Consider the following 21,886-nt stretch of genomic DNA (forward strand, 5'->3'; position numbering starts at 1 on the left):
ATATATGGCGCACGTGTACGAAGGTTTTTCAGCAGTCTAATATGTGGCTTATCTCTTGAGGTGAAATCTGTAATTTTAATTAGCAGTCACAGGTTCTAATCTAGTCGAGAGATAGTTCGTACTAGCATTTTATGTCGCTTCCTTATGTACTCTGATATGAGAATCAACTGTCTGCCTATATTTACTGCAATAAATAAGAGACAGACAAATCGCAAGGTAATAATTATAATTTTAATCCTCACTCACGTGACCACACATCAACTCATTGATATCACTTTCAAGTTTATCAACCACTTGAACTGTAATCCACTTTGATCGTGTAGACATCGCCTGTTATTTTGCGTGCGGAGAGTTTTTCACGAACAATGACCGATGCGAAATACTTTACGACCACCAAGAAAGGTAACGCCATTTATTTCACTTCGCGGCGCCTTTGCTCGACGATTCTCCTCTTCCGCAGGCGAAATCGCCGAGTTGAAAGCAGAATTGCAGAGCGAGAAGCGCGACAGGAAGAAGGAAGCCGTGAAGAAAGTGATTGCAAGTATGACAGTTGGTAAAGACGTGAGGTAGCGCGACACATCGAGTCTGTTGGAGACCGTTTGGGGCAGTCATGGGTTTTGTGTGCGCAGCGCTCTCTTTCCTGACGTTGTGAATTGCATGCAGACAGACAATCTCGAACTGAAAAAGCTTGTTTATCTCTATCTGATGAACTACGCCAAGTCGCAACCTGATTTGGCTATTCTGGCCGTCAACACGTTTGTCAAGGTTTGTGCAGTTCAGTGTGTAGGTGTATGTATGTGTGGGCTTTCTGAAGTGGTCTGAACTCGTGCTTGTTTCTAGTCGTTGGAAGTTTTAGTGTAGTAATTGAGCAAATAATATCTAATATGGTTCTTTTCTAAAAGGCAAGGACACTAACGTGGTATGGCAGTAAGGCAATGTACTATATCGAAAGGCTTGCTTATCTAGCAGCCTTCACATTCTGAAATTAATATTAATTAATTAACTACATGATGACTGCAGTGTCATAATCGTCATTAGCATTGTTTAGTCAGTTTACCAGGCACTCTGCACATGTAGCATAGATGAAATGTTGATTGAACAGAGTAGAGTAAGGGTTCACACGTGCACACACACAACTGTAATTGCAATCTTGTTGCTAACTTTCAGTTATACTGTGTAAGATGAAATAGTGGCGGAGAATTTATTTTTGTGGATTGGCTGATTTTTCAGCGACCGCCGATATAAAATCTGTAATTAATTTGGCCATCGAGATATGTTGACGACATCAGGCACGTGGATCAGCTATCCAATGGCAAAGTGGCGGTACGTCATGGATAAGGCAACAAGATGGTAGGTAATCCCTGCTTGCCGTTGTGCCTATGCAGTAGTTGGGGACCAATAAGTTAGGGAATTGTGAGCCATGAACACAACTGTCAATCACAAACTTCTCCATGACCATCTAGGGTAAGACATATATCAGTTATCAAACACAATGTCCAACTGCCAAAATAAAATCCGCCAATGTTTCATCTTATATACAGTATGAGTAAGTTGATGTTTGCATGGAGTTTAACGGAACCGTTAAGCGTAGTTGAATTCACTTACTCGGTGCGGCCGCTGCACGTGCAAGAAGGCGTGCACGGTTGGCGCCAAGTGTCGTCGCGTAGGCGCATAGCTCACATCGGTCTGCGCGCGAGCAAGCAGTCTCCGTGTCGTTTACCTTCCTCCCACCCTGTTGTTGGTGCTCTAATTTCTCGTCATGTCAGCTCTCTGTGGATGCAGTCTTTCACTCATCCACGTGAACGTGGAGTTGAGTCGGGGTCCGGTCTCGGTGGCCCGGACCATGGCCGAGCACCGACCTCCCGCACAGCTTGGGAATCCGAGCCGGACTCCGCCCACTCTACATGGCCACGCTTTCATGGGCAGGCGGGCCATCACGGAACGGAAAGGCAACAAGAGAAATCCAGGTAAGAAGTTTGTTAGGAGTAACGGGAATTCAAATTGGTAATAATGACATGTTTACATTTAGAGACTTATAGCTTCTTTACATATTTATATTTAGTGTATTGTGTGCCTTGTCATGACTAGGTTTGTGTTAATCAAACTGTTTTAGGACTGTGAAGATCCCAATCCTTTAATTCGTGCTCTTGCTGTGCGTACAATGGGGTGTATTCGAGTTGACAAGATCACAGAATACCTGTGTGAGCCTCTACGGAAGTGTCTGAAGGTGAGTTTTTTGTTGAAAGCTTTGGTTGTTCAAAATTGTAGTGACTGTGGTTTATGATAAGGATGATGATCCATATGTACGGAAGACTGCTGCAGTGTGTGTTGCCAAGCTGCATGATATCAACTCGACACTGGTCGAAGACCAGGGCTTTCTGGATTTGCTGCGAGACTTACTGTCCGACTCGAATCCAATGGTAAGATGATAGAGATTGACACTCTAGGAGACGTGCAGAACACGATGAGTCTTGTGGCAATGAACTCAATGTCTTGATGTCTCCTAAAGGAACTAAGTATTAACAGCTAGTCAGACAGATATTGCTCATTTTTGTGGGTGTTATCTCACTTCTTAGCTGACAGATTGTGTTGTAGGTTGTTGCCAATGCTGTAGCGTCTTTGTCTGAAATCAGTGAAACTTCTCCTACGGCTGCTGCACAATTTGAACTAACATCAGCTATTGTAAACAAGCTCTTGACTGCATTGAATGAATGTACCGAATGGGGACAAATTTTCATTCTTGATTCACTGGCTTTGTATTCACCAAATGATGAGCGAGAGGCTCAGAGGTAACAACTAAGTGTCATGTGTTTTTAGTGTTATAGATAGTTGTTGTGCTGTTTGTAGCATTTGTGAGAGAGTAACGCCACGTCTCTCTCATGCCAATGCTGCAGTTGTGCTTTCTGCTGTTAAAGTGTTGATGAAATTCATGGAGCTGTTGCCTCATGACTCTGACCATTTGAGTTCACTCACTAGGAAACTAGCACCACCTTTGGGTAGGTATTTTTGTAGTTGTTGTTTTTCCACGTAGTAGTTAGCTATTGTGTTTTTACTCAGTCACTCTTTTGTCTACTGAGCCTGAAATACAGTATGTGGCTCTTCGCAACATCAACCTTGTTGTGCAGAAACGGTATGACTCATGCATGCTTGGTTTGTTAAAATAGTCACATGTTGGTATGTGTGAGGTGCACACAAACATTTGTATTTATCTATTTGCTCAGATGTAAAATGTAAAAGGGTAGTTTGTTGACATTAAAGGGTAACTGCAACGCAAAAATCAAGAATTCTTTTATGTTGGAAATTGATAGTTCTAGTTGCATACATGACAGGAAAAATAGTTTTAGATTTTTAAGTTTAGTCTTCGCTGAGATATAGCACGTCAAAGTTGCTTCCGGTTCTTCAACTTTTGGTAATGGGCTTGTTGTAGTGTGACGTCACTGAGGGGAGATGCGTGTGCATCTGTATTGTCAGCGGCCTGTAAAAATGACTAAATCTTCATATCCAAGGCAACTCTGCTAGGGTGGAGGCGACGGCAGCAACAGCGAGTCTTCTGAAGAGTCCTCTGGAGGTTTTTACGTGATAATAACGTTTCGTCTTTGCATGAATCGCAGGATGAACGAGATCTGCTGGTAGCCATTAATAAGTATACGTAGTGATTAGACCACACAGGTTTGAGTTCAGCGACAATGCCTTTGAAGCTTTGAGATCGCCTGCTGCCTTGGAAGCGGACGAGGAAGAGGACAGGCTACCCGAGAGCCTGTCATCATTGCAAGTAGAAGTAGGAGTTAGCAACGTAATCGATGCACATCCAGGTAAGTAAACAACATTCACAGGTTGCAGCTGTGGTCGTTGTGAAATGATGGATACGTACTCATGTGGAGTGCGTGTGCTGTCAAAACGTATTTGAGGTTGCCTCAAATAATGACACGATAATAATGTCGAATACTAGCAACAGTAGTGGCACAGTCTACTGGTGATTCATGCAAAACTCTAGTGTTGTATGTGAGAATGAGAATAAAATGAGTTGAAGTACATACGTTGAATTCACGTTGACACAAGGTTTGACGTCACTGTACAGTATACTATAACGCATACGACTGCATTTACTACACATGATGATCAAGAGGCGAGTCATCTAGAGTCATCAAGAATCTGACCTCCTAGCCATTTGCAGTACTTTTAGTCCTGCACGAGAGTCTTCCTTACCTTCCCGCTTCTCAATTACGGCTCTCCTTTTCTTTTGCAAAGATTCCAGAGTGCTGCGACATTGAAGTGTGGAGGCAGGTAGATGGAAAATGGTGGCCTCGGTTTCGCTCTTCTACAACCCAGACCAAGCTCTTGAATAGACCTGGCTGTACGTATCTTGAAGCAATCAGGCTAAAAGTGGCTACTGCAGACTCCTGTCCACTCAGTAAGACGCTTTGTATTCAGTAGCAGTCGCTCGGACGACACAAACATCTCTGCAATTGTCCTCAATATTTTGCGATTCCCACTCTTTCTTAGCTTGGGATCTTCAGAAATCGAAACACGATTGCGTATGACTTGCGCGAATTGGTGCATCCTGCAGCCACACAACACCAAACCATTCTTTTGCCATAAATTCCTTTGTTTACAATACACACTAGCGTGGAGTCTCCCCTCAGTGACGTCACACTACTCCACGCCCGTTATCGGAAGTTGAAGAACCCGAAGCAACTTTGACGTGCTATATCTCAGCGAAGACTTAACTTAAAAATCTAAAACTATTTTTCCTGTCATGTATGCAACTAGAACTATCAATTTCCAACATAAAGAATTTTTGATTTTTGCATTGCAGTTACCCTTTAAACTTAATTAAGACAAGATGAGATTTTAGAAAGATGTTGGTTGTAAACCAGACAGACTTCAGTGTTCTCCTCATGGTTCTAAGCGATTAAGTTTTTAGGTAAAGTAGATCATCCAGATGCCAACACTTGAGGTAAGCTTATTTAATTAATTAACTAAGACAACTAGTGGCATCTAATTGTGCTGAACACTAAAACTTTTACACCCACTCATGCAGCCCTTAACCATGCTTTCCCAACTGGTGTTCACATGCAAGTTGGTACACACACACGCACACACACACACACACACACACACACACACACACACACACACACGTATACTGTACATGTCAGCAAAATGCACGTGTCATGGCGGCGGCGGCGCAGAGAACTATCGAGTCTATCTTTGCGAGCAACGCTGTCGGAGATAAGAAACACGTGCATCGTTGAAAGAAAACGAGCGGCAACTGATGAAGGACTGGAGTAGATCGCCAGTGGCTAAATGATCTCCCATGGCTTCTGTAGTGAGGCAGAAGAGACACAGTCATTGCTGTGCTCTCTTTGCCGAAAGACACTAACAGATGTGCACTAGGGAAAGCTATTTAGATTAATATCCCATGTAAAATGATCACTTGCCAAAGTCAACTAGAGCATGAAAGACGCTCCTGCCATGAATCAGCTGTCTCTAGAGAAGCAATCTGCACACTGTCGGGCATGGATGACGAAATTTCTAGAGCTTGACACAGGTGAGCCTTATTGATCTGTAAAATGTAGTTTTAACTGCCATTGGGCATGGCATTGGGTAACGCCCACTTCACGGGAGTATTCTGCTCTGTCTTTTAAGATTTCTGGGGAGAACACTGAAACTTCTGTGTGTTTGGATCTCATGTGGTAGCATGCTTTGTTGAGCCCATTTTAGGGCTAATTTTAGAGACTTTAATTCTGTACATTGACCATTTTGCAACCGAGTGGTATGAAAATTTGTTTTTCTTGAATTTCTCATTGATGGTTTTACTGTGTGACCTCACATTTAATGCTACCATAAATTTCTAGGAAACATGGCTTATAACAGTATGACTCACCTTGCTGGTATTTAATTTGCATGGCTGTCAGGTGGCTATTTCTGCTATACCAGGTATAACTGGCATGGCATAGAAATGTGAGGCAGTATGGTGAAGTCTCAGAGAAGTCACATGTTTTATATATCATAATATGCACATTTCTTTTATTTTTGTCATGATGCTTTGATTTACAGAATAAGTTTGTATCGATTTATTATTATCTACCATATTGTGTGTAAGAAAAGTATATGTAGACTCAGGGCTACAACTAACACATTGCATTACTATGACAACATAGCCAGTCTGAATGAGAATTCAAAGCAGGAAGTGTTTGGGTCATAAATGACATCTTTTCAATAGGCACATCTTGGAAACTTCGTGAAAGCTTATGCCATTGTTATGGCAGGCATTATTAAGACTGTAGTAGCAGGTATGGTTAGTTCCTCTAAAATGGATATAGCTAATTTTGGGTTTAAGACAGCTTTTTTATGTGAGACTAAACATAATTATTAAAGGAGCATTCTGGAGATATGCGCTAGCTGCTGGCTCTACCTTTGCTCAATAATGGGAAATGTATACTAACCAATTTGGATATCGGGCGCTATTTCAAAGCAAACCCCACAGATGTACGTTACAGATGTATGTTACAGATGTACGTTAACAACGTTTAAAAAAAACTTAAAACTGACGGGCTGTTTCAAGAATTCAGTTCGCCAAGTGAAGCGTTTTTTGCACGCCATCAGATCACTTGAGCCTTACTGACACAATTACGTTCCCGGAAATGGTCTCTGTTTCTGTTGCTCCAAGAATGGTGGAAACCATCGTGCTACTTTCAGACTGTCTTCAGACTGACCTTTTCGTGCAATTTTCTTTACACTTCCTGCAAACTCCCTCAATCACCGGATCTCCCTATTTCCGCTGCACGGTTCTTCGGAGTGTGCCTTTAACATATATCACAGGTAGAGACAGACAAGCAAAGCACACGAGAACATCTGGGCAAACCCAGTTTACAAAAGGGCGATTGTTTACGGTAATTTTAAATTTGTTTGGAAAATATGTTCTACCATATGGAGACCATTAGGGGAAGCTTTGAGATAGAAACACTAAATAAAAGGCTATTGTGTAATGATTCTGGACAGCTTGTGACCAGCTGTTACATTGTAAACAAAGAATGTTGTTTGGGGAAGAAAATGAGCTGTTTTTTTTGGGGGGGGGGAGAAAATCGTGTTATTGATGCCAGATTTCAAAGCACAAAATTTAATTCCGCATGATGACTTGCATATTTTGCAGCAGCAGTCATTATGGATGCCTGCAGTGGCTGTACAACTAATGCCTAATAGAAATACATCACCAGCAACAGAGAAACTGTTTCTGGCTATTAAACTGCACCATTTACATCTGCATGATTGTAATTTCTTAAAACTGCACGACGTTCTTCTTTTATGGTTACTTTTGTTCATCTGGTTAAAGTGGTGATTTTCATTAGGTCTGACATACTACAGAATGAGATGAAAGTGTTCTTTGTGAAATACAATGATCCAATTTATGTCAAACTAGAAAAGTTGGACATCATGATTCGTCTCACCACAGCAGCCAACATTGCACAAGTTCTTGCAGAACTGAAGGAGTTAGTCTCATTTTCTTCTGTTTATTCGACTCTGCCTCCTACTCTTAATTGTTTTCTCTGGCAGATATTCTACTGAGGTAGATGTTGACTTTGTGAGAAAATCTGTGAGGGCTATTGGACGTTGTGCCATAAAAGTTGAGGTATTTATTCAATAACGTTCTTAGTTAGTGCACTTTGGAAATTTATCATTTTTGTACAGCAAGCTGCTGAAAGATGTGTGACTACTCTGTTAGAATTGATTCAGACCAAAGTAAACTATGTTGTGCAGGAGGCTATTGTTGTTATTAAGGTATGATTTTTGTTGATTCCTCTTGCTGCTTCTCAAATTTGTTTTATCATTGTACTGATTGATGTTAATGTTGTAGGACATTTTTCGAAAGTATCCCAACAAATATGAGAGTGTTATCTCAACGTTATGTGAAAATTTGGATTCTCTCGATGAGCCCGATGCAAAGCAAGATTATTGAATTTTACAGACGTTGTAGCCTGTCTAATGCATATATGTTGTTGTATCAGGGCATCTATGATTTGGATTGTGGGAGAGTATGCAGATCGAATTGACAATGCCGATGAACTGCTGAGTTCATTCCTTGAGGGATTTCAGGACGAGAACACAATGGTATATTGGTGTTGTTTAATAGTTTGGCAAATTGTACTTGTATCTACAATATATGTATATATATATATTACTCAGGTCCAGCTGCAGTTGCTGACAGCTATAGTAAAGTTGTTTCTAAAGAAACCGACTGAAACACAAGAGTTAGTGCAGCAAGTGCTTAATCTTGCCACTCAGGTTGGTCAGACTACAGTATGTATTGGTTATTGTATGATTAATTAAGGTGCTCTAGGGCTTGTGTACTAGTGCCATGGGCGGGGTTATCACCTGAGGCAAAGCCTAGGGCTCTAACCACGCTCTGAGTGCTGGTAAAAGCCATATAGCATGCTAATCATATGAAGAGTCATTTATACTATGGTCATGTGACTTGTATGAGTATAAGTGAGAGTGGGATATTAATTAGCTTATTGCACACTTGCTGTGCAATACGTCATATATACACCATCTGTATACACCATCTTAATACGCGCTCATGACTGGTTGCACGTCACGTGACCATGGTATGATACGTAATATGCATTGGTGTGTGTCTACTTTGGCTCAATCTATACTCTGTTAATTGAGATAGCAATAGCAATATGGTACTTGTATAATGAAACATAGTTAGTTGATATGAACACCTATAATTATCAGTCAATTTGGCTGTGTTGTTGTTTTGTGTACACTTGCATGACCAGATGGTCTGCAGTAAAACATTTTATTTCTCTTGGAATAAACAGATGGTGCCCTGATTTATTTAACATTGGTATAGTAAACAGATCATCACGAAAGCTGGCAACTAGTGGTAGTATAGGTTTCTCATGTGTAATTTGAATTTCCAAAATATCACGTAGGTATGTGCTGCATACACTTTCATGTAAGTGGAATTCACAGCTGTTGTTTGTATACTGTGCATTAGTTGCAGGTGGAAACAGTGTCAATGACTTGTACATAAATTATGTATCATGAGAGCAGATCCACTGATTCACTTAATGCATGTAACGTTCTTTGTAGGTTTTCATTGTTCCATGGTACAATTTGTGTTAGCAGTAAATCTGCTTATGGGTACGTAGACGTACAGTTCATTGTAAGAATGATTGTTTGTTCTAGTCATGCAACTGCAAGCTTTCAAAGGGCTTTTCTAGTCCAAAATATGCTGTTTTGTCTGACTACTTCAGGGTTTTCGCTACTCGTGGTAGGGTGGTGCTGCGCCACGCTCAGAAACGGTTAAGCTAGGAGTCCAAAGTCTTGCAGCTAAGGAATGTTTGAGAATTCCATACTACTGAAACACAATACTAAGGGTGATGATAGCCTTGCTCCAGACGCACTCGCAAGTGTTGATTGCAGTCTTGGATGAGCTGCTGTCTGATTCTAGTCCCAGAATCTACTCTAGACTAGTCATGGCTTCATGCGAAGTAACAACAGTGGTCCACGTCAATCTGAATCTACACCTGACTAGACAAACTTTCTGCAGTTTGTAACTTGTGCATGCGCAATCGATGAACATGGCTAAGAAGGGCTTACTGGCGATCAAAGTTGATTTCCTTGCCAGGGCACTTGAACGAAGATTACACGCAACAGCTACAACGCAAGCCTACCTCACTTGAGATCAGCTTCAGTGCGCATGTCCGTGTGTCGTGGACCCGCCCATCCCACCACGCTCCCAAGAATTTCTAGTGAGAACCCTTCTACTTGTTCCTGAGTGTTAGGGTTGTTGTCATGTGTATTTAGTGAATTTCTGAGTATTTTATTCTGTTAAATGCAAGACTTAGAGCATGTTCACACCGACATCTGGACTACCTATGATTAGGCTAACTATGATTAAGCCAACGTTAGCGCAAGAGCATTGACACCACTAACTATGATTAGTAAGTCACGTGGGCACATGAGTGTAATTAGCCTCTACACTTTTCATCCATCATATCCGGCAAGAATTCGCGTAAATTGTTTGATGAATCCACTGCTTGAGGTTTTAAAGAGGGAAACATTAGTTTGCTTTCTCTGGCAGCTCCTTCAGGGATGGCAGGACGTTGTCACAGGCACGTAGTACACATCTGCACACGCTTCCGAATGTTGTTGCTGTGTTTGTATGTTTAAACGTACAACACCAATCAGAAACACCGGCAACATGCTCTACTTGTATACTACCTCACGTGCCAAAGTCACATGCAACCACTAACGCCACTAATGCAGTTGTAATACTACTCTCTACAGCATTAGAATGGCATGATTAGGCCCGGTGTGAACACGCTCATGGAGAAGGCTGAATGTAACGTGTGTTCAAGTTGACAATAGTAGCTTTAGATTTGGTGGCTTCTGTTACCAACAAATGTACTCGTTAATATTTTGGTATATCTGATCTCAAATATTGAAATGACTATTGTAAACAACAGCATTGTGTGTAATGTATCATTACTAGACAAATTAAACAATGTCAGAAAAACATGAAACGTAGAGAAGTAGCAGCAAACTCATCATTGCAGCATATTAACCATAATTGATCTACTGTAAATCAACAAAATTTTGTAAGCAGGCAACTTTCATAAGTATTGATGAACATAGCCACTTTTCTGTGCAGAACATCAACATGAAATCAACAGAAACTCAAAACCTCAGCATGATGCGTAAGTATCTGCTAAGTGCCTAAGCATGTGTACACCCTAGTGGTATCTCACCAGGTATCCACGTGGGGACATGTCAAACCACAGCGCTAGCACCACGTGTAAATATCTGCTATTGCTTAATTAATTAAGCATATGTCCTGCCTCACCAGCTATATGTCAGTCTGTCTGGCATGCGTGACGTGATATTGTACTATGCAAATTGTCAAAAACCGAGAGCGACAAAAATTCGTAAACATTTAATTTAGTAAATCTGAGATCACTTACAAAATTTAGATGCTTACGAAATTTTGTTGATTTACAGTATTTCAACTTTAGCTATATATTGACAGAAAGTGTAGTGACACTTGGCCAGTTTGTTGGTACACTTATTCTTAAAGAATCTGATGTACTTAACATATGAACCACAGTGATGGATTTGATAGTACTATGTTGCTAACTATATGGTATGTATGATTATAACATTGTGCCATTTTAGGAGAGTGATAATCCTGATCTGAGGGATCGTGGTTATATCTACTGGCGACTTCTTTCAACTGATCCTGCAGCTGCTAGGGTGTGGATGTTAAACTACTGTCATATGCTGAAGTGTTAGTACTTGTGTACTTGTATTAGGAGGTTGTTCTTGCAGAAAAGCCTCTCATTTCAGAAGAAACAGATAGACTGGAGCCATCTCTTCTTGATGGTTATTTCTATGATCCATGTGATGTATTAATTAATGAGTCACTGACAGGTTATTTATACGTTGTTGCAGAACTTATCTGCCACATCTCCACTCTGGCCTCAGTGTACCATAAACCACCTAGTGCCTTTGTTGAAGGAAAGACACCTGTTCGAAGGATGACACTTCCCCAGAAAGCTGAACCGTATGCTATTTTGTAGACTAAAGTGGCACTGATGTCAGGACATTGTGATTTAGGTCTGCATCAGAATCAACTGAAGTTCCATCTACAGGAACTGGATATGCAGCTGCTATAACTGCTGCTCCTCCTCCTTCCATGGTTCAGCCAACAGTTATTCAAGCTCCTCAGGATTCTTTGATTGGAGATTTGCTCAGTATGGATCTTGGACCTTCTCAACCTCATGTGGGAATGCCTGGAGCCATGGGAGGAAGTGCTGGAATGGACCTGTTGGGTGGTGGGCTAGATGAATTGGTAACAGAAACTTTTTATGCTTGAGTTGTTTAACTGGTGTTGTAACATGTTACTGGTGACAGCTTGGGGGTATGACTCAAGGTCTACCTGCTGGTGGTGTGTTTTCATCTGCAGTGGGCGGAGCTCCTGTTGGCGGTACTCCTGTTGGTGGTGCTCCTGTTGGTGGTGCTCCTGTTGGTGGTGCTCCTGTTGGTGGTGGTCTGAGTGATCTTTTTGGCTTACAAGGCGGTCTCGGTGTTTCTGGAGCTGCATATGTTCATCCGAAGGAAGTGTGGTTGCCAGCACAGAAGGGCAAGGGTTTAGAAGTATCAGGAACATTTTCACGCCGTCAAAATCAGCTCTACATGGACTTGACGTTTTCGAATCGTGCGATGCAGCCCATGGGTGGATTTGCCATCCAATTCAACAGAAATAGGTAGAATTTATGTTTCTAAATTACTAGGTGGTGCTTTCAACGACTGCTGTATATTGCATTAGTTTTGGCCTCATTCCAGCTGCAGCTCTTCAGGTTCCTGAGCCTCTGATGTCTGGAGCTTCAACAGAAGTTTCTCTACCTGTGAACACCAGTATATATATATATATATATATAATACTGTAATTCTGGTATAGCAACCAACTGGAATTAAATGGATTTTATATTTGCATAGTTGGTCCAGTGCAACGGATGGAACCATTGAATCAGCTTCAAATGGCAGTGAAGAATAACATCGATGTACATTACTTTTCTGCACCAATAGCCTACAGTGTTTTGTGGGTGGAAGATGGACAGATGGGTATGGAATATGGTTTAGTTGTGAAGTATTAATTGAGACTTACAGCAATGTCTAGATCGGAAAGTATATTTGGCTACATGGAAAGACATTCCACCTTCTAATGAAGTTCAGTTCGTTGTCACGGGCGTTATGTTGACCGCAGGTTGACTAGTTTCTGCATTTTCTTCTCCCTGTTTTGAGTGATATTTGTGTTTTCAGATGCAGTAGAGAAGAAAATGGCTGCCAACAATGTCTTTTTAATTGCAAAGCGAAATGTTGAAGGCCAGGTTTGATGTTTTGGGTCATTCATAGGTGCTAGTTTGTTATCTTGTATGGTGTTTTATGAGAACATCAATTTTTTTGTAGTTCCAACTAATTGTTGGAGGTCACCATGGGTTACTGCTACTAGTTGGTTTTGCTCTTGACGCTCTCATCTTAGTATAATACTAGATTACAAGTCACATAAACAGCAGGCAATATCAAAACAGAATACATAGTTGGAGAAAACAGAGACTGGTGCAGATTGGGTGACTGTTTGTGCCACAGTAATGGAGATGTTATTTGCTGTGTATTTAAATTGACTATCTAGTTTCAGGCTATATACTGCTAAAATTTACATGAGGGGAATGTTATTCAAATTGTCAGCTGCCACAACTATTGTTAAATTCTTGTTTAGGGTTACTTCTTACTTTGTTTCTTCTTTTCGAACCAGCAGCACTATTATGCCTAGTGGGTGGGGAAATGTAAACTTCATAAAAACAGCAGTTCTTACTTAGTAATTTGCTATTTATAAGAGGGTGTAAAGAGTGAACAAACAAAGAAGACTCACTTAGTAAATGATGATGTACTTTAAAAAGCAACAAGGGTGGGAGTTGTTTTAAGAGGCACATATCTAGACTCATTGAAGGAGTGTAACTAGCTCCTAGTGAAGAGGTCAGTTGACATTGAATTACTGACACTGTTTTTTCATTCAACTGTAAATATGTGTAAATGTAAAGTATTCTACTCTTTGGAGGTAGTGACATATGTCAGTGCTCTCAGAATGTAAGGCAGTAGAACTGTTTGACAGCTAGCCAACTTGTCACATTGCATTTGTGTTGTAATTGTAATGCCGTGAATATTTAGTTTGTGACTTTGTTGTCTGACGTGCAGGATCTTCTGTATGTATCATTGAAGTTCACTAATGGCATATGGATTCTTGCGGAACTAAAGCTGCAACCTGGCATGCCTCAAATACAGGTACAGAATGCAAAAGACCTGAGATGTCAATAATTGTTTGACACTGTGTGTGTTTGCTTTTAGGTTGCTTTGAAGACACGGGCAATGGATGTAGTGCCAGGAGTGCAACAGCACATAGATGCTATACTGCACAACTAGGCAATAGCTAAGAAAGAAGAACTGAACTAACGCTCTAGTTTCGTCGTTGTTTTGCATGCGCGTTAGCCTATTGCGCCTGTTGTGGATTGGACTAGATGTTGATGGATTTTGTTGCAAGAGAAGAAAGTAAACTGTTACTAGAATTCTAAGGTGCAGTCAGTGAGCGACAACCCCGTATATCCGTTCGTTGCCATTGCTTGCTGTGCCTGATTCCGTTGTGTATACCTCAGGTAGCTGCTTTCTACGAGTGACTTCCAGTCGGGTCGATGCAATATGAAGAGGATTCTAACGACTGCAAGAAACGGCACAAATGCCGTCTTTGGCCGTCGACCTCGTTGTTCGACTTCTGAGTCTAAGAGTAGAGAGAGACAGAGACTAGTAATTTTAGGGAGCGGCTGGGGTGGTTACAGTCTAATGAAGAACATTGACCAGCGAAAATTCAGTGTGGTAGTCGTCAGTCCTCGCAATCATTTTCTCTTCACTCCTCTACTTGCCAGTACAACTGTCGGTACGTTGGAGTTTCGTAGCATTATCGAGCCGGTGCGTTACGGTCGTAAGTTTCGAGACGAAAGAGATTTTCACTTGGCCGAAGCCGAGCGTTTAGATCTGGAAGAGAAGACGGTGTGGTGCCGCAGCATGCTAGACGAGAGTAACCGTTATGCTATTAGATATGACAAGTTGGTCATAGCCGTGGGAGCCCTGTCGAATACGTTTGGTGTACCAGGAGTTCGAGAGCATGCATTCTTCTTAAAAGTAAGATGTCCGTCCTGTCGCATGGACAGACGCTGCTACATACATATTGACAGGTGAGATAGCATCTTATCATCCTATAGTATAACTGTTTTCCGCAGGAATTGGTTGATGCCAAAGCAATCCGTAATCGTATTATAAGCAACTTTGAACTGGCTGTTCAGCCAGGGGTCACTCCTTGTCGAGTCAAACAGTTACTACATTTTGTTATTGTTGGTGGTGGTCCTACGGGTGTTGAATTTGGAGCAGAGTTGTATGATTTTATTAGCCAGGTATCAAAGTCTTGTTCCTGTCTCCATCTGTGCTGATTGCTATATTGTCTATGGGTGTAGGACATGTCTCGGTTATTTCCAATGGAAGTGAACGATGTTCGCGTTTCTCTTATTGAAGCATCACAAATTCTGTCAGGATTTGATGAGAAACTGAGGAAATTTGCTGAAAAAAAGATACAGCAACGTGAAAAAATGGAATTGGTCAAGGGCACCGTTAGTGGTTAAGTGACAACTGATTGTTGGTGCATGGTATTACAGTATCTTGATTGTTCGTATTGTTGTGTCTCTTTAGAAGTGCACAGAGATACAATAATTTTGCAAGACAGATCAGAAATACCTTGTGGTCTTGTTGTGTGGGCTGCTGGTCTTGCTCCAAGGTATCATTTCTCTTACATTGTTTTGCAATATGACTATTAGAATGTCTTGTAGGTCATTTGTATTGTCTCTAGGTGTTCCAAAGAACAAACAACAACAGGCATGACATCATGGTTGACTATGTTTTGGAGGACATGACTGGATTTGTCTTGTGTCTAGCTCTTGGTTGATCAAAGTTTACGTCTGAAAGCCGATCCGATGGGTTCTGTGTTTGCTTTGGGTGACTGTTCGTGTGTGGAGGAAAACCCGATGCCACCAACAGCTCAAGTAGAATGTCCTGTTTGCTACAAACACCATGGATACTTGGCATGTCTATTTAGGTAGCAGAAAGACAAGGTCGCTACCTTGCAAAGAGTCTCTCTCAGTATTCGGATGCAACTCATTCACCACCAATGCATTTTAAGAGTGTAGGGATGTTGGCTTATGTAGGAGATTACCAAGCAGTAGCCGAATTACCTCAATTCAAATTTGGAGGTTGTTGGGGACAAGGTAGCGATGTCGTAATATGTGGTCATTGTTTTTTGCCTACAGGTTTTCATTCGTGGCTCTTGTGGCGTTCGGCATATTTAACACGTCTAGGAAACTGGAGACTTCGATTGCAGGTGCCAATTGATTGGTTCAAAACTTTCTTTTACGGTCGAGATGTGTCTCAGTTCTAAAACTGGGTATGTGGCTTGATTTAGAAGTCTAATTTGTGGCATCCCTGGAAGAAAATTAAGGCATCTTAGAATAAGTTTGTCTAGTTTCTCGTACATTGGGCTCGGTCTCATATGGTGGGTAATTTTAGATGTAAGTGAGTCGTGCATGTATGAGAGTTGTGTCCGGTCTAGTTTATTTTGGAATGCAGCTCATTTCCGACATACCGACATACGCCATAGCCTTAGGTACCTCTGAGAATGCATTGCCGTTTAGCTTTATGTCCTCAAGCTATTGGGAATGAAAACAGCTGGTTGCAATGTTTACTGAGGCACGAAAAGAAGCGTTTACGATTCATGTAGACAATGGAGAAAGAAAGAGCTAGACTTACTCTCTTATTTTCTTCAAACTGGATAGTGTCCAAACACCACTTTTATAGATAGTCTATTGTTGATAGTTGCAGTGGTAAGCGGAGATGCTTTCCTGCAGGTGGCTTCTCCTTCTAGGAGGGGTCTTTAGTTGCTTGTGGAATGTTCGGTTTCTCGCAATGTGTCGTCGTTCTACCTCAAACGAGTCATCGTCAGTGCGGCGGTCGCCACATACACGCAGAAGACGGTCACCTGAAACAGCAATAAAAACGTAGATGAAGATAAAAGCGTCTTCCATCAATTAATATTTACATAATTGCTAACGAGAAGTTAACGATTGCTAAATAGGAGTTCATGATTGTAAATTGGATTGAATGATTGGTAAAATAATTGTGACGGATTACCAATCAGACATCCCCTCTCTCTCTCTATGGGACTTGCAACGGCATGACGTATAAACTGCTGCGTCTGACTTGGACTGGTCATTCGCTCGTCTCGACTGCTCGGTACACGATGTCGTCTGTTGACTCTGCGCTCGTGATGCACCTGCTGCATCTCTGTCTGCTGGCCGGAATCTCGACATGTGCTCAGCCTTTCAACTACGAGGCAATGGTGAGTAAGCAAGGCTTCACATTGCAGCATGTGAGCGAGCATGCTGCATGCACGTGTTGTTTACACTATAAATATACAACGAGCAGTAGAGTGTGACTGTAGGGATTGACGCGGCGTTTTACTGTGTATGTGTGTATGCATGCATGTGTGTTAGTGTATGATGATGTATCGATTCTCTCTGATATTTTTTAGCAAACCGGTACCGGTGAAAGAAACATGGCTGAAGGAGTGAGAGGACAGCAACCCGGTAAGACACTGAATATTCGAATCTTTAGCCTTTCAAGTGCCTGTTGATGCATGACCAACCCGACGCTTTCCTGTAGCATCTGGTATAGCTGCATTCCACGCGTGCTCGTACTGCACTGCCAGCAGGGCGTACGACGTAATCGTGACCCCGTCCACGCCTAAGTATCAAGGTTCTGATGTATCTGATGTGGGGGCTGTCGGTTTACGGTACCGCTTAGTGGGCAGCACAAGCGTCGTTTAGATATCGTTTTCCATAGCGTTTGTAAATATGACGGGTGGAGGTTGGTTTTAGTGATACTTATTATTGGTTTTCTAGCTAGAGAGACCGAGGAGGTCTCGGTACCGTCGAGCGGAAGGTGGAAACGAGGTGGTACTCCTAGGGAGTATCGTATTTCTGTTCTGAAGCAACATCTAGTGGTCAAAGTGACCGGTGGCTGCAGAGTGATGGGCTCGAACGCCGTAATTCAGACCGTCGACAATGGAACCGTCACTTCTGCCGTCTTTGCGGATAGGATGCCTGAATATTGCTATGAAGGCCGAACACGAAGCCCCCAACCGTTCAGAGTCATCCTGACGTCAGTGCACCACGTCGTGGTAAGTTCTGCGCTGTCAGCTGTGCTAAAACTTGTAAATCCGATGTATCACTAGCTACATGCACTGCTAGATTCATTATTTTGAACGTCACTTGTTTAGACGCCATTTATACAAACAATTACCACATCGTTAATGGTTTTGTGTAAATAGACCGGAATTGCTGTCACCGGGCAGGATGTAGTTTTCTTCAGACCGCTGCCGGATCAACTTTCGCACACTCAATCGACTCACCGCATCCATCGTCGCGCGACATCTTCCGGCAGCCATTCGGTTTCCAGTGGCCGGAGCAGTTGGTGTAATGAAGGTGTGTGTATTTGCTAGTGGCTAGAATTTTATTATTATTATTAATGAGTTGTGTCATACAGCTAGCCGGAATGAATTGAAGGACGTTCATCTTGTTCCTCATCTTAAGGTTTTAGTGGTCGTCGATAAGTTGACAGCCGACAGACACGACGGTTCCATAGAAAACTACGTGCAGACCGTGATGAGCATTGTAAAGTGGTTGCTCTGCGCATGAGAATTTGACAGTCGTGTGAACAGGAATCCTTTCTAGGTTCAAGTGCTGTTTAGTAAACAAACAGCGGGATCCGAACTCAATCTGTCAGTTGTGAGGCTTATCGTTCTGCGTGAAAACCTGGTGAGTTAATTAACTTGATTGAAGAGAGAGAGTTACTGTAAAGATGTTTCTACATGCATATTCCAGAAGGAACTCTCTCCCAATGATCGTGCACGCAATACCCTTCGGGAGTTTTGCAAGTGGCAAAAGACGTTGTCCTCTCCGACTCGTCACAATCTTGCCATTTATCTCACGGGGTAAGCACTAATTGTAACCGTCCGTTTAGCATTTGATAGTATACGTTTATTTTACTAAAAGTCGATGTTGCTTTAGACATGACTTGTGCAGCGGCTCCACTTGTGACTTAGAAGGTAAAGTCGGTTGTAACAGTCGAGAATTCAATAAATCATTCAACGACGTCGATGCAGGACTTTCCACTGTCAACAGCATCTGCAGTTCGTCCGCGAGTTGTATGCTTGTTGAAGACCGAGGCTTGAAATCCGCCTTTACGATTGCTCATCACATTGGCAGAGTGTAAGAAGAATTTACGTGATTTGTGTGTGCATGGCGTCTTTTAGTTTACGTGGCAATATTATGTGTGTGAACTTGCAGTTTCGGACTGAACCAAGACGGTCGAATGAACAATTGCTCTGTGAGTAAAGGTCATATCATGTCGCCTTCGCCGGGAACGGCCAATATATTTCGATGGTCGAGATGCAGCAAACTCGAACTTGCAGCATCTTTACGGTATCTTTACTCTCGAGTCGAACATTTCTAGTTTATCGTCGAGAGCATTCTAATTCTAATTGTTTCACTACAGGAACGCGACTTGTCTCAACGAAGCAGATTTTCTTAATCGTGTCGAGCACGTTCTACCGGGCAAAACTTACAACGCATCACAGCAGTGCCAATTGTTTAGATTACATCCTGGCGTTGTTCGCGCTTGCCCTCACTTTTACGCCCAACAGGTATACACGTTTAAATCAGCTAGTATAGCCTCTAGATGCTAGTGGCCGCATGCATACAATTGCAATCGACAATTAATTACTAGACTACTAAACGAGTGATCTTGTGGTTGATTGCAGGGAATTTGCGGTAGTTTGTGGTGCCAAGACGATCATAATTCTGGTTGTGTAACGACTAATACACCGGCAGCCGATGGTACACCTTGCGGTCATGGAAATGTATAAACTATACACTTTGTCTGTACAAACGCGCTATAGGCTTGTTGTCTAAGTAGATGATGGCTTTGTCTAGATTTGTATGAGAGGTTCGTGTGTTGATGCGAATTGTGGCGGAACGTCACCATCTGGTAATTTAATTAATTAATCATGAACAAATTGCATGCTCTAGACTGCACACATTGCGACTCTATTCACTGCTCGTTTTGACATTGCAGGTTCCGGCAGTTGTCCGAGAGTGGCGGAAGGACAGTCTGTGGAGATAAGTCGAGTGTCCGATGATAACAACAGTTATATGGTAAGACGTATCTTAACTGCGCATGCGCAGTGTTTAATTTGTCTCTCGATGATAGCGATGGGAGATAACGGGGAGAGACAAAATCCGTCTGCACGGAACGAAGTTGTGCGTCATATCTGCTACACCACGACACAACAAAACGGCCGACCTGACATTGGGCATTTGCATTGGAGGTCTAGTCAATGACAGCAAAAATAATCAACGTAAATAGCTAACCAACCACGTGTTCAATACTTGCTTAGAAGTCGGTGGTAACTTCTTGCGTTATAACTCATCAAAGAGTATTATTACACAAAAGGTAACAAGTTTACTCTCTCGACTCTTTTATTGCCACTAATTCGGGCAATCACATTGACAGGCAACTCATCGTTGTCTTACTGTGACAAATTCTGGGCTCCTACTCACACCTTGTGGTGGTCATTTTCGAAGTACGGTGTTGCATTTTCATAACAGAATATTGTGATTGTGACTGACATTTTACGGATTGTGTCTACGTTTAGAACAACAAAAGTGGGGGTTTCGTTCATCTATAGGACACGTCGTGTCTCTGTTTGTACGTCAACAGCTTTCTGTATGCGGTTGAAGTGAAGGTCACTCGACATCTGTACAGCCGTACGTTCTTAGCACGACGGTCTTACCCTCTAGCTTTACGGAGCTTCCCGTGGAAAATGGAAGAGTCCGACTTTCTTTTTCTTTTATTAACACTGTTGAACGGTAATTCTTAAGAGTAGATAGAAAATAGTTTCAGCGATATTGTTGTGCAGTTGAAATGTTATAGTATATATATATAAATTAGTATATAGTAGTATGTATAAAGTATATATATATATATATATACATATATCACACAGGGTACGGTAGTACCCTGTATGTAGGGATTGCCCAGGTTTTGAAGCGTTGTGGGGGCGTGGTCGTCGTTTTGCACGCTTAGAAAACAGTAAATGAAGACTAAAATCTCTCAAAATTAACGAAATGAAATGTTTGCACGTTGTGTACTATATCCTATTTTTGTTTTGGTCAATAATCATCTAACAACCTAGAAAACAGTTGCTAGCCTCAGAGGCTCATGCGCCAATTTTTTGTTCTGATTCTTCTTCTTCTTCTTCTCCACGTATATCTCTTTTTGTACGTTATGTACGGCTGCGAAACTTTAGAAAGCGCTTTAGAATTACCCGAAGTCTATTCTTTTGTTGATTAGAAAGAAACCGAAAGGAATGCTAAAACATTTGTGTTTCTTTCAAGCAGATTTGATCCTTTGACCGCCATCAACGCTGTTGCACAGTTCGGGCCAATCACGGAGCAGTATTTGCGATGCTTGTCCATGGCAACCAGAGACAATGGACGAAGCGCCAATCAACTATGCCCAAAGAATTTAGGAAAGAGTCTACCACCAGAACTGTGTAATTCGATCATGTTTGTCATTGTCCGGTCTAGCCTGAAATTGTTTGCGATCTGCGTTGTACACAGGAGCAAAATTGACAAATAATTACGTGTACACATAACAATTTATATGGGAACCCATTATTTGCAACGCATATCCCGTATGTGATAATCTTTGGCTTTGGCTACTAGGCCAAGTTTTATTCCAACTGCCGTTGCATATTCAATTATACACGCACAGAGGAAAGAGCAATGCAAAGGCACTAAAAATAGAAATCTATATTCGTGCAACGTGCACTAGGATACCATGGTTCCGTATCTACCCCGTAGACTTAGCTTGAGCTTGAGTAAACTACCTCTGAATCATGTCTAACGAAAGCTGTTACATACATGTATAAATAGGTTTAATTAACGCTAATGAAAGCGCACTAAATCTTAGACATGCCTAGAAAAGACGTACAGACCCTAGTGAAGACATGTACACCCTAGATAGTATATGTTGCGCGCTTTTGCGCTCCTAAAAACTTACCAAACTAGAATTTTTAAAACTTTTCTCTAAAAAATAAATAGATGTAGGGATTGTATAAAAAGTAACAGGAACAAGATCTATAGATAATATCAACCAA

General features: G+C 41.7%; 3 protein-coding genes across 4 annotated transcripts; all 3 read left to right on the top strand.

Annotated features, from left to right (window-relative positions):
* The first annotated feature begins 280 nt into the window (after nucleotides 1-280).
* Nucleotides 281-14,141, top strand: LOC134192556 (AP-1 complex subunit beta-1-like). Its single transcript, XM_062661299.1, has 25 exons — nucleotides 281-402; nucleotides 461-566; nucleotides 630-765; nucleotides 2,114-2,227; nucleotides 2,289-2,420; nucleotides 2,596-2,789; nucleotides 2,848-2,996; nucleotides 3,058-3,130; nucleotides 7,353-7,493; nucleotides 7,558-7,633; nucleotides 7,693-7,782; nucleotides 7,859-7,947; nucleotides 8,010-8,112; nucleotides 8,188-8,286; nucleotides 11,188-11,265; nucleotides 11,325-11,394; nucleotides 11,464-11,575; nucleotides 11,629-11,863; nucleotides 11,926-12,278; nucleotides 12,341-12,429; nucleotides 12,511-12,636; nucleotides 12,692-12,778; nucleotides 12,835-12,902; nucleotides 13,768-13,854; nucleotides 13,918-14,141. The coding sequence occupies exons 1-25, from the start codon at nucleotides 366-368 to the stop codon at nucleotides 13,990-13,992; spliced, it is 2,919 nt and encodes a 972-aa protein (XP_062517283.1). The 5' UTR covers nucleotides 281-365; the 3' UTR covers nucleotides 13,993-14,141.
* Nucleotides 14,142-14,180: 39 nt separating this feature from the next.
* Nucleotides 14,181-16,663, top strand: LOC134190572 (probable NADH dehydrogenase). Of its 2 annotated transcripts, none has more exons than XR_009971656.1 (8): nucleotides 14,181-14,745; nucleotides 14,844-15,014; nucleotides 15,075-15,234; nucleotides 15,307-15,391; nucleotides 15,444-15,489; nucleotides 15,549-15,656; nucleotides 15,717-15,863; nucleotides 15,921-16,056. XR_009971656.1 is itself a non-coding variant. In XM_062659026.1 (8 exons), the coding sequence occupies exons 1-8, from the start codon at nucleotides 14,266-14,268 to the stop codon at nucleotides 16,046-16,048; spliced, it is 1,332 nt and encodes a 443-aa protein (XP_062515010.1). In that variant the 5' UTR covers nucleotides 14,181-14,265; the 3' UTR covers nucleotides 16,049-16,663. The 2 variants fall into 2 exon arrangements, 1 of the variants encoding a protein (XP_062515010.1); XM_062659026.1 differs by having other exon boundaries at nucleotides 15,710-15,863; nucleotides 15,921-16,663.
* A 51-nt stretch (nucleotides 16,664-16,714) lies between these two features.
* LOC134190562 (A disintegrin and metalloproteinase with thrombospondin motifs 16-like) lies at nucleotides 16,715-20,774 on the top strand. Its single transcript, XM_062659014.1, has 18 exons — nucleotides 16,715-17,005; nucleotides 17,198-17,252; nucleotides 17,568-17,845; nucleotides 17,996-18,149; nucleotides 18,211-18,338; nucleotides 18,399-18,482; nucleotides 18,549-18,658; nucleotides 18,735-18,772; nucleotides 18,830-18,935; nucleotides 19,014-19,148; nucleotides 19,222-19,369; nucleotides 19,487-19,585; nucleotides 19,659-19,713; nucleotides 19,801-19,880; nucleotides 19,936-20,053; nucleotides 20,123-20,178; nucleotides 20,239-20,308; nucleotides 20,381-20,774. Exons 1-18 carry the CDS (start codon nucleotides 16,841-16,843, stop codon nucleotides 20,461-20,463), a joined length of 1,962 nt encoding a protein of 653 aa, XP_062514998.1. The 5' UTR covers nucleotides 16,715-16,840; the 3' UTR covers nucleotides 20,464-20,774.
* The last annotated feature ends 1,112 nt before the right edge of the window (nucleotides 20,775-21,886 follow it).

This window comes from Corticium candelabrum, chromosome 1 (genome assembly GCF_963422355.1).
Source record: "Corticium candelabrum chromosome 1, ooCorCand1.1, whole genome shotgun sequence".
NCBI lineage: Eukaryota > Metazoa > Porifera > Homoscleromorpha > Homosclerophorida > Plakinidae > Corticium > Corticium candelabrum.

Bases quoted from the DNA above. Each gene is read 5' to 3' on its own strand.
- LOC134192556 (XM_062661299.1), top strand. From the start codon at position 366: ATGACCGATGCGAAATACTTTACGACCACCAAGAAAG. The intron at 2,997-3,057 runs GTAGGTATTTTT...GTTTTTACTCAG, and splicing joins GAAACTAGCACCACCTTTGG to TCACTCTTTTGTCTACTGAG. The intron at 12,279-12,340 runs GTAGAATTTATG...ATATTGCATTAG, and splicing joins ATCCAATTCAACAGAAATAG to TTTTGGCCTCATTCCAGCTG.
- LOC134190572 (XM_062659026.1), top strand. From the start codon at position 14,266: ATGAAGAGGATTCTAACGACTGCAAGAAACGGCACAAATGCCGTCTTT. The intron at 15,015-15,074 runs GTATCAAAGTCT...CTATGGGTGTAG, and splicing joins TGTATGATTTTATTAGCCAG to GACATGTCTCGGTTATTTCC. The intron at 15,864-15,920 runs GTTGTTGGGGAC...TTTTGCCTACAG, and splicing joins ACCTCAATTCAAATTTGGAG to GTTTTCATTCGTGGCTCTTG.
- LOC134190562 (XM_062659014.1), top strand. From the start codon at position 16,841: ATGACGTATAAACTGCTGCGTCTGACTTGGACTGGTCATTCGCTCGTC. The intron at 20,054-20,122 runs GTCTAGTCAATG...ATACTTGCTTAG, and splicing joins ATTGGGCATTTGCATTGGAG to AAGTCGGTGGTAACTTCTTG. The intron at 20,179-20,238 runs GTAACAAGTTTA...TCACATTGACAG, and splicing joins AGAGTATTATTACACAAAAG to GCAACTCATCGTTGTCTTAC.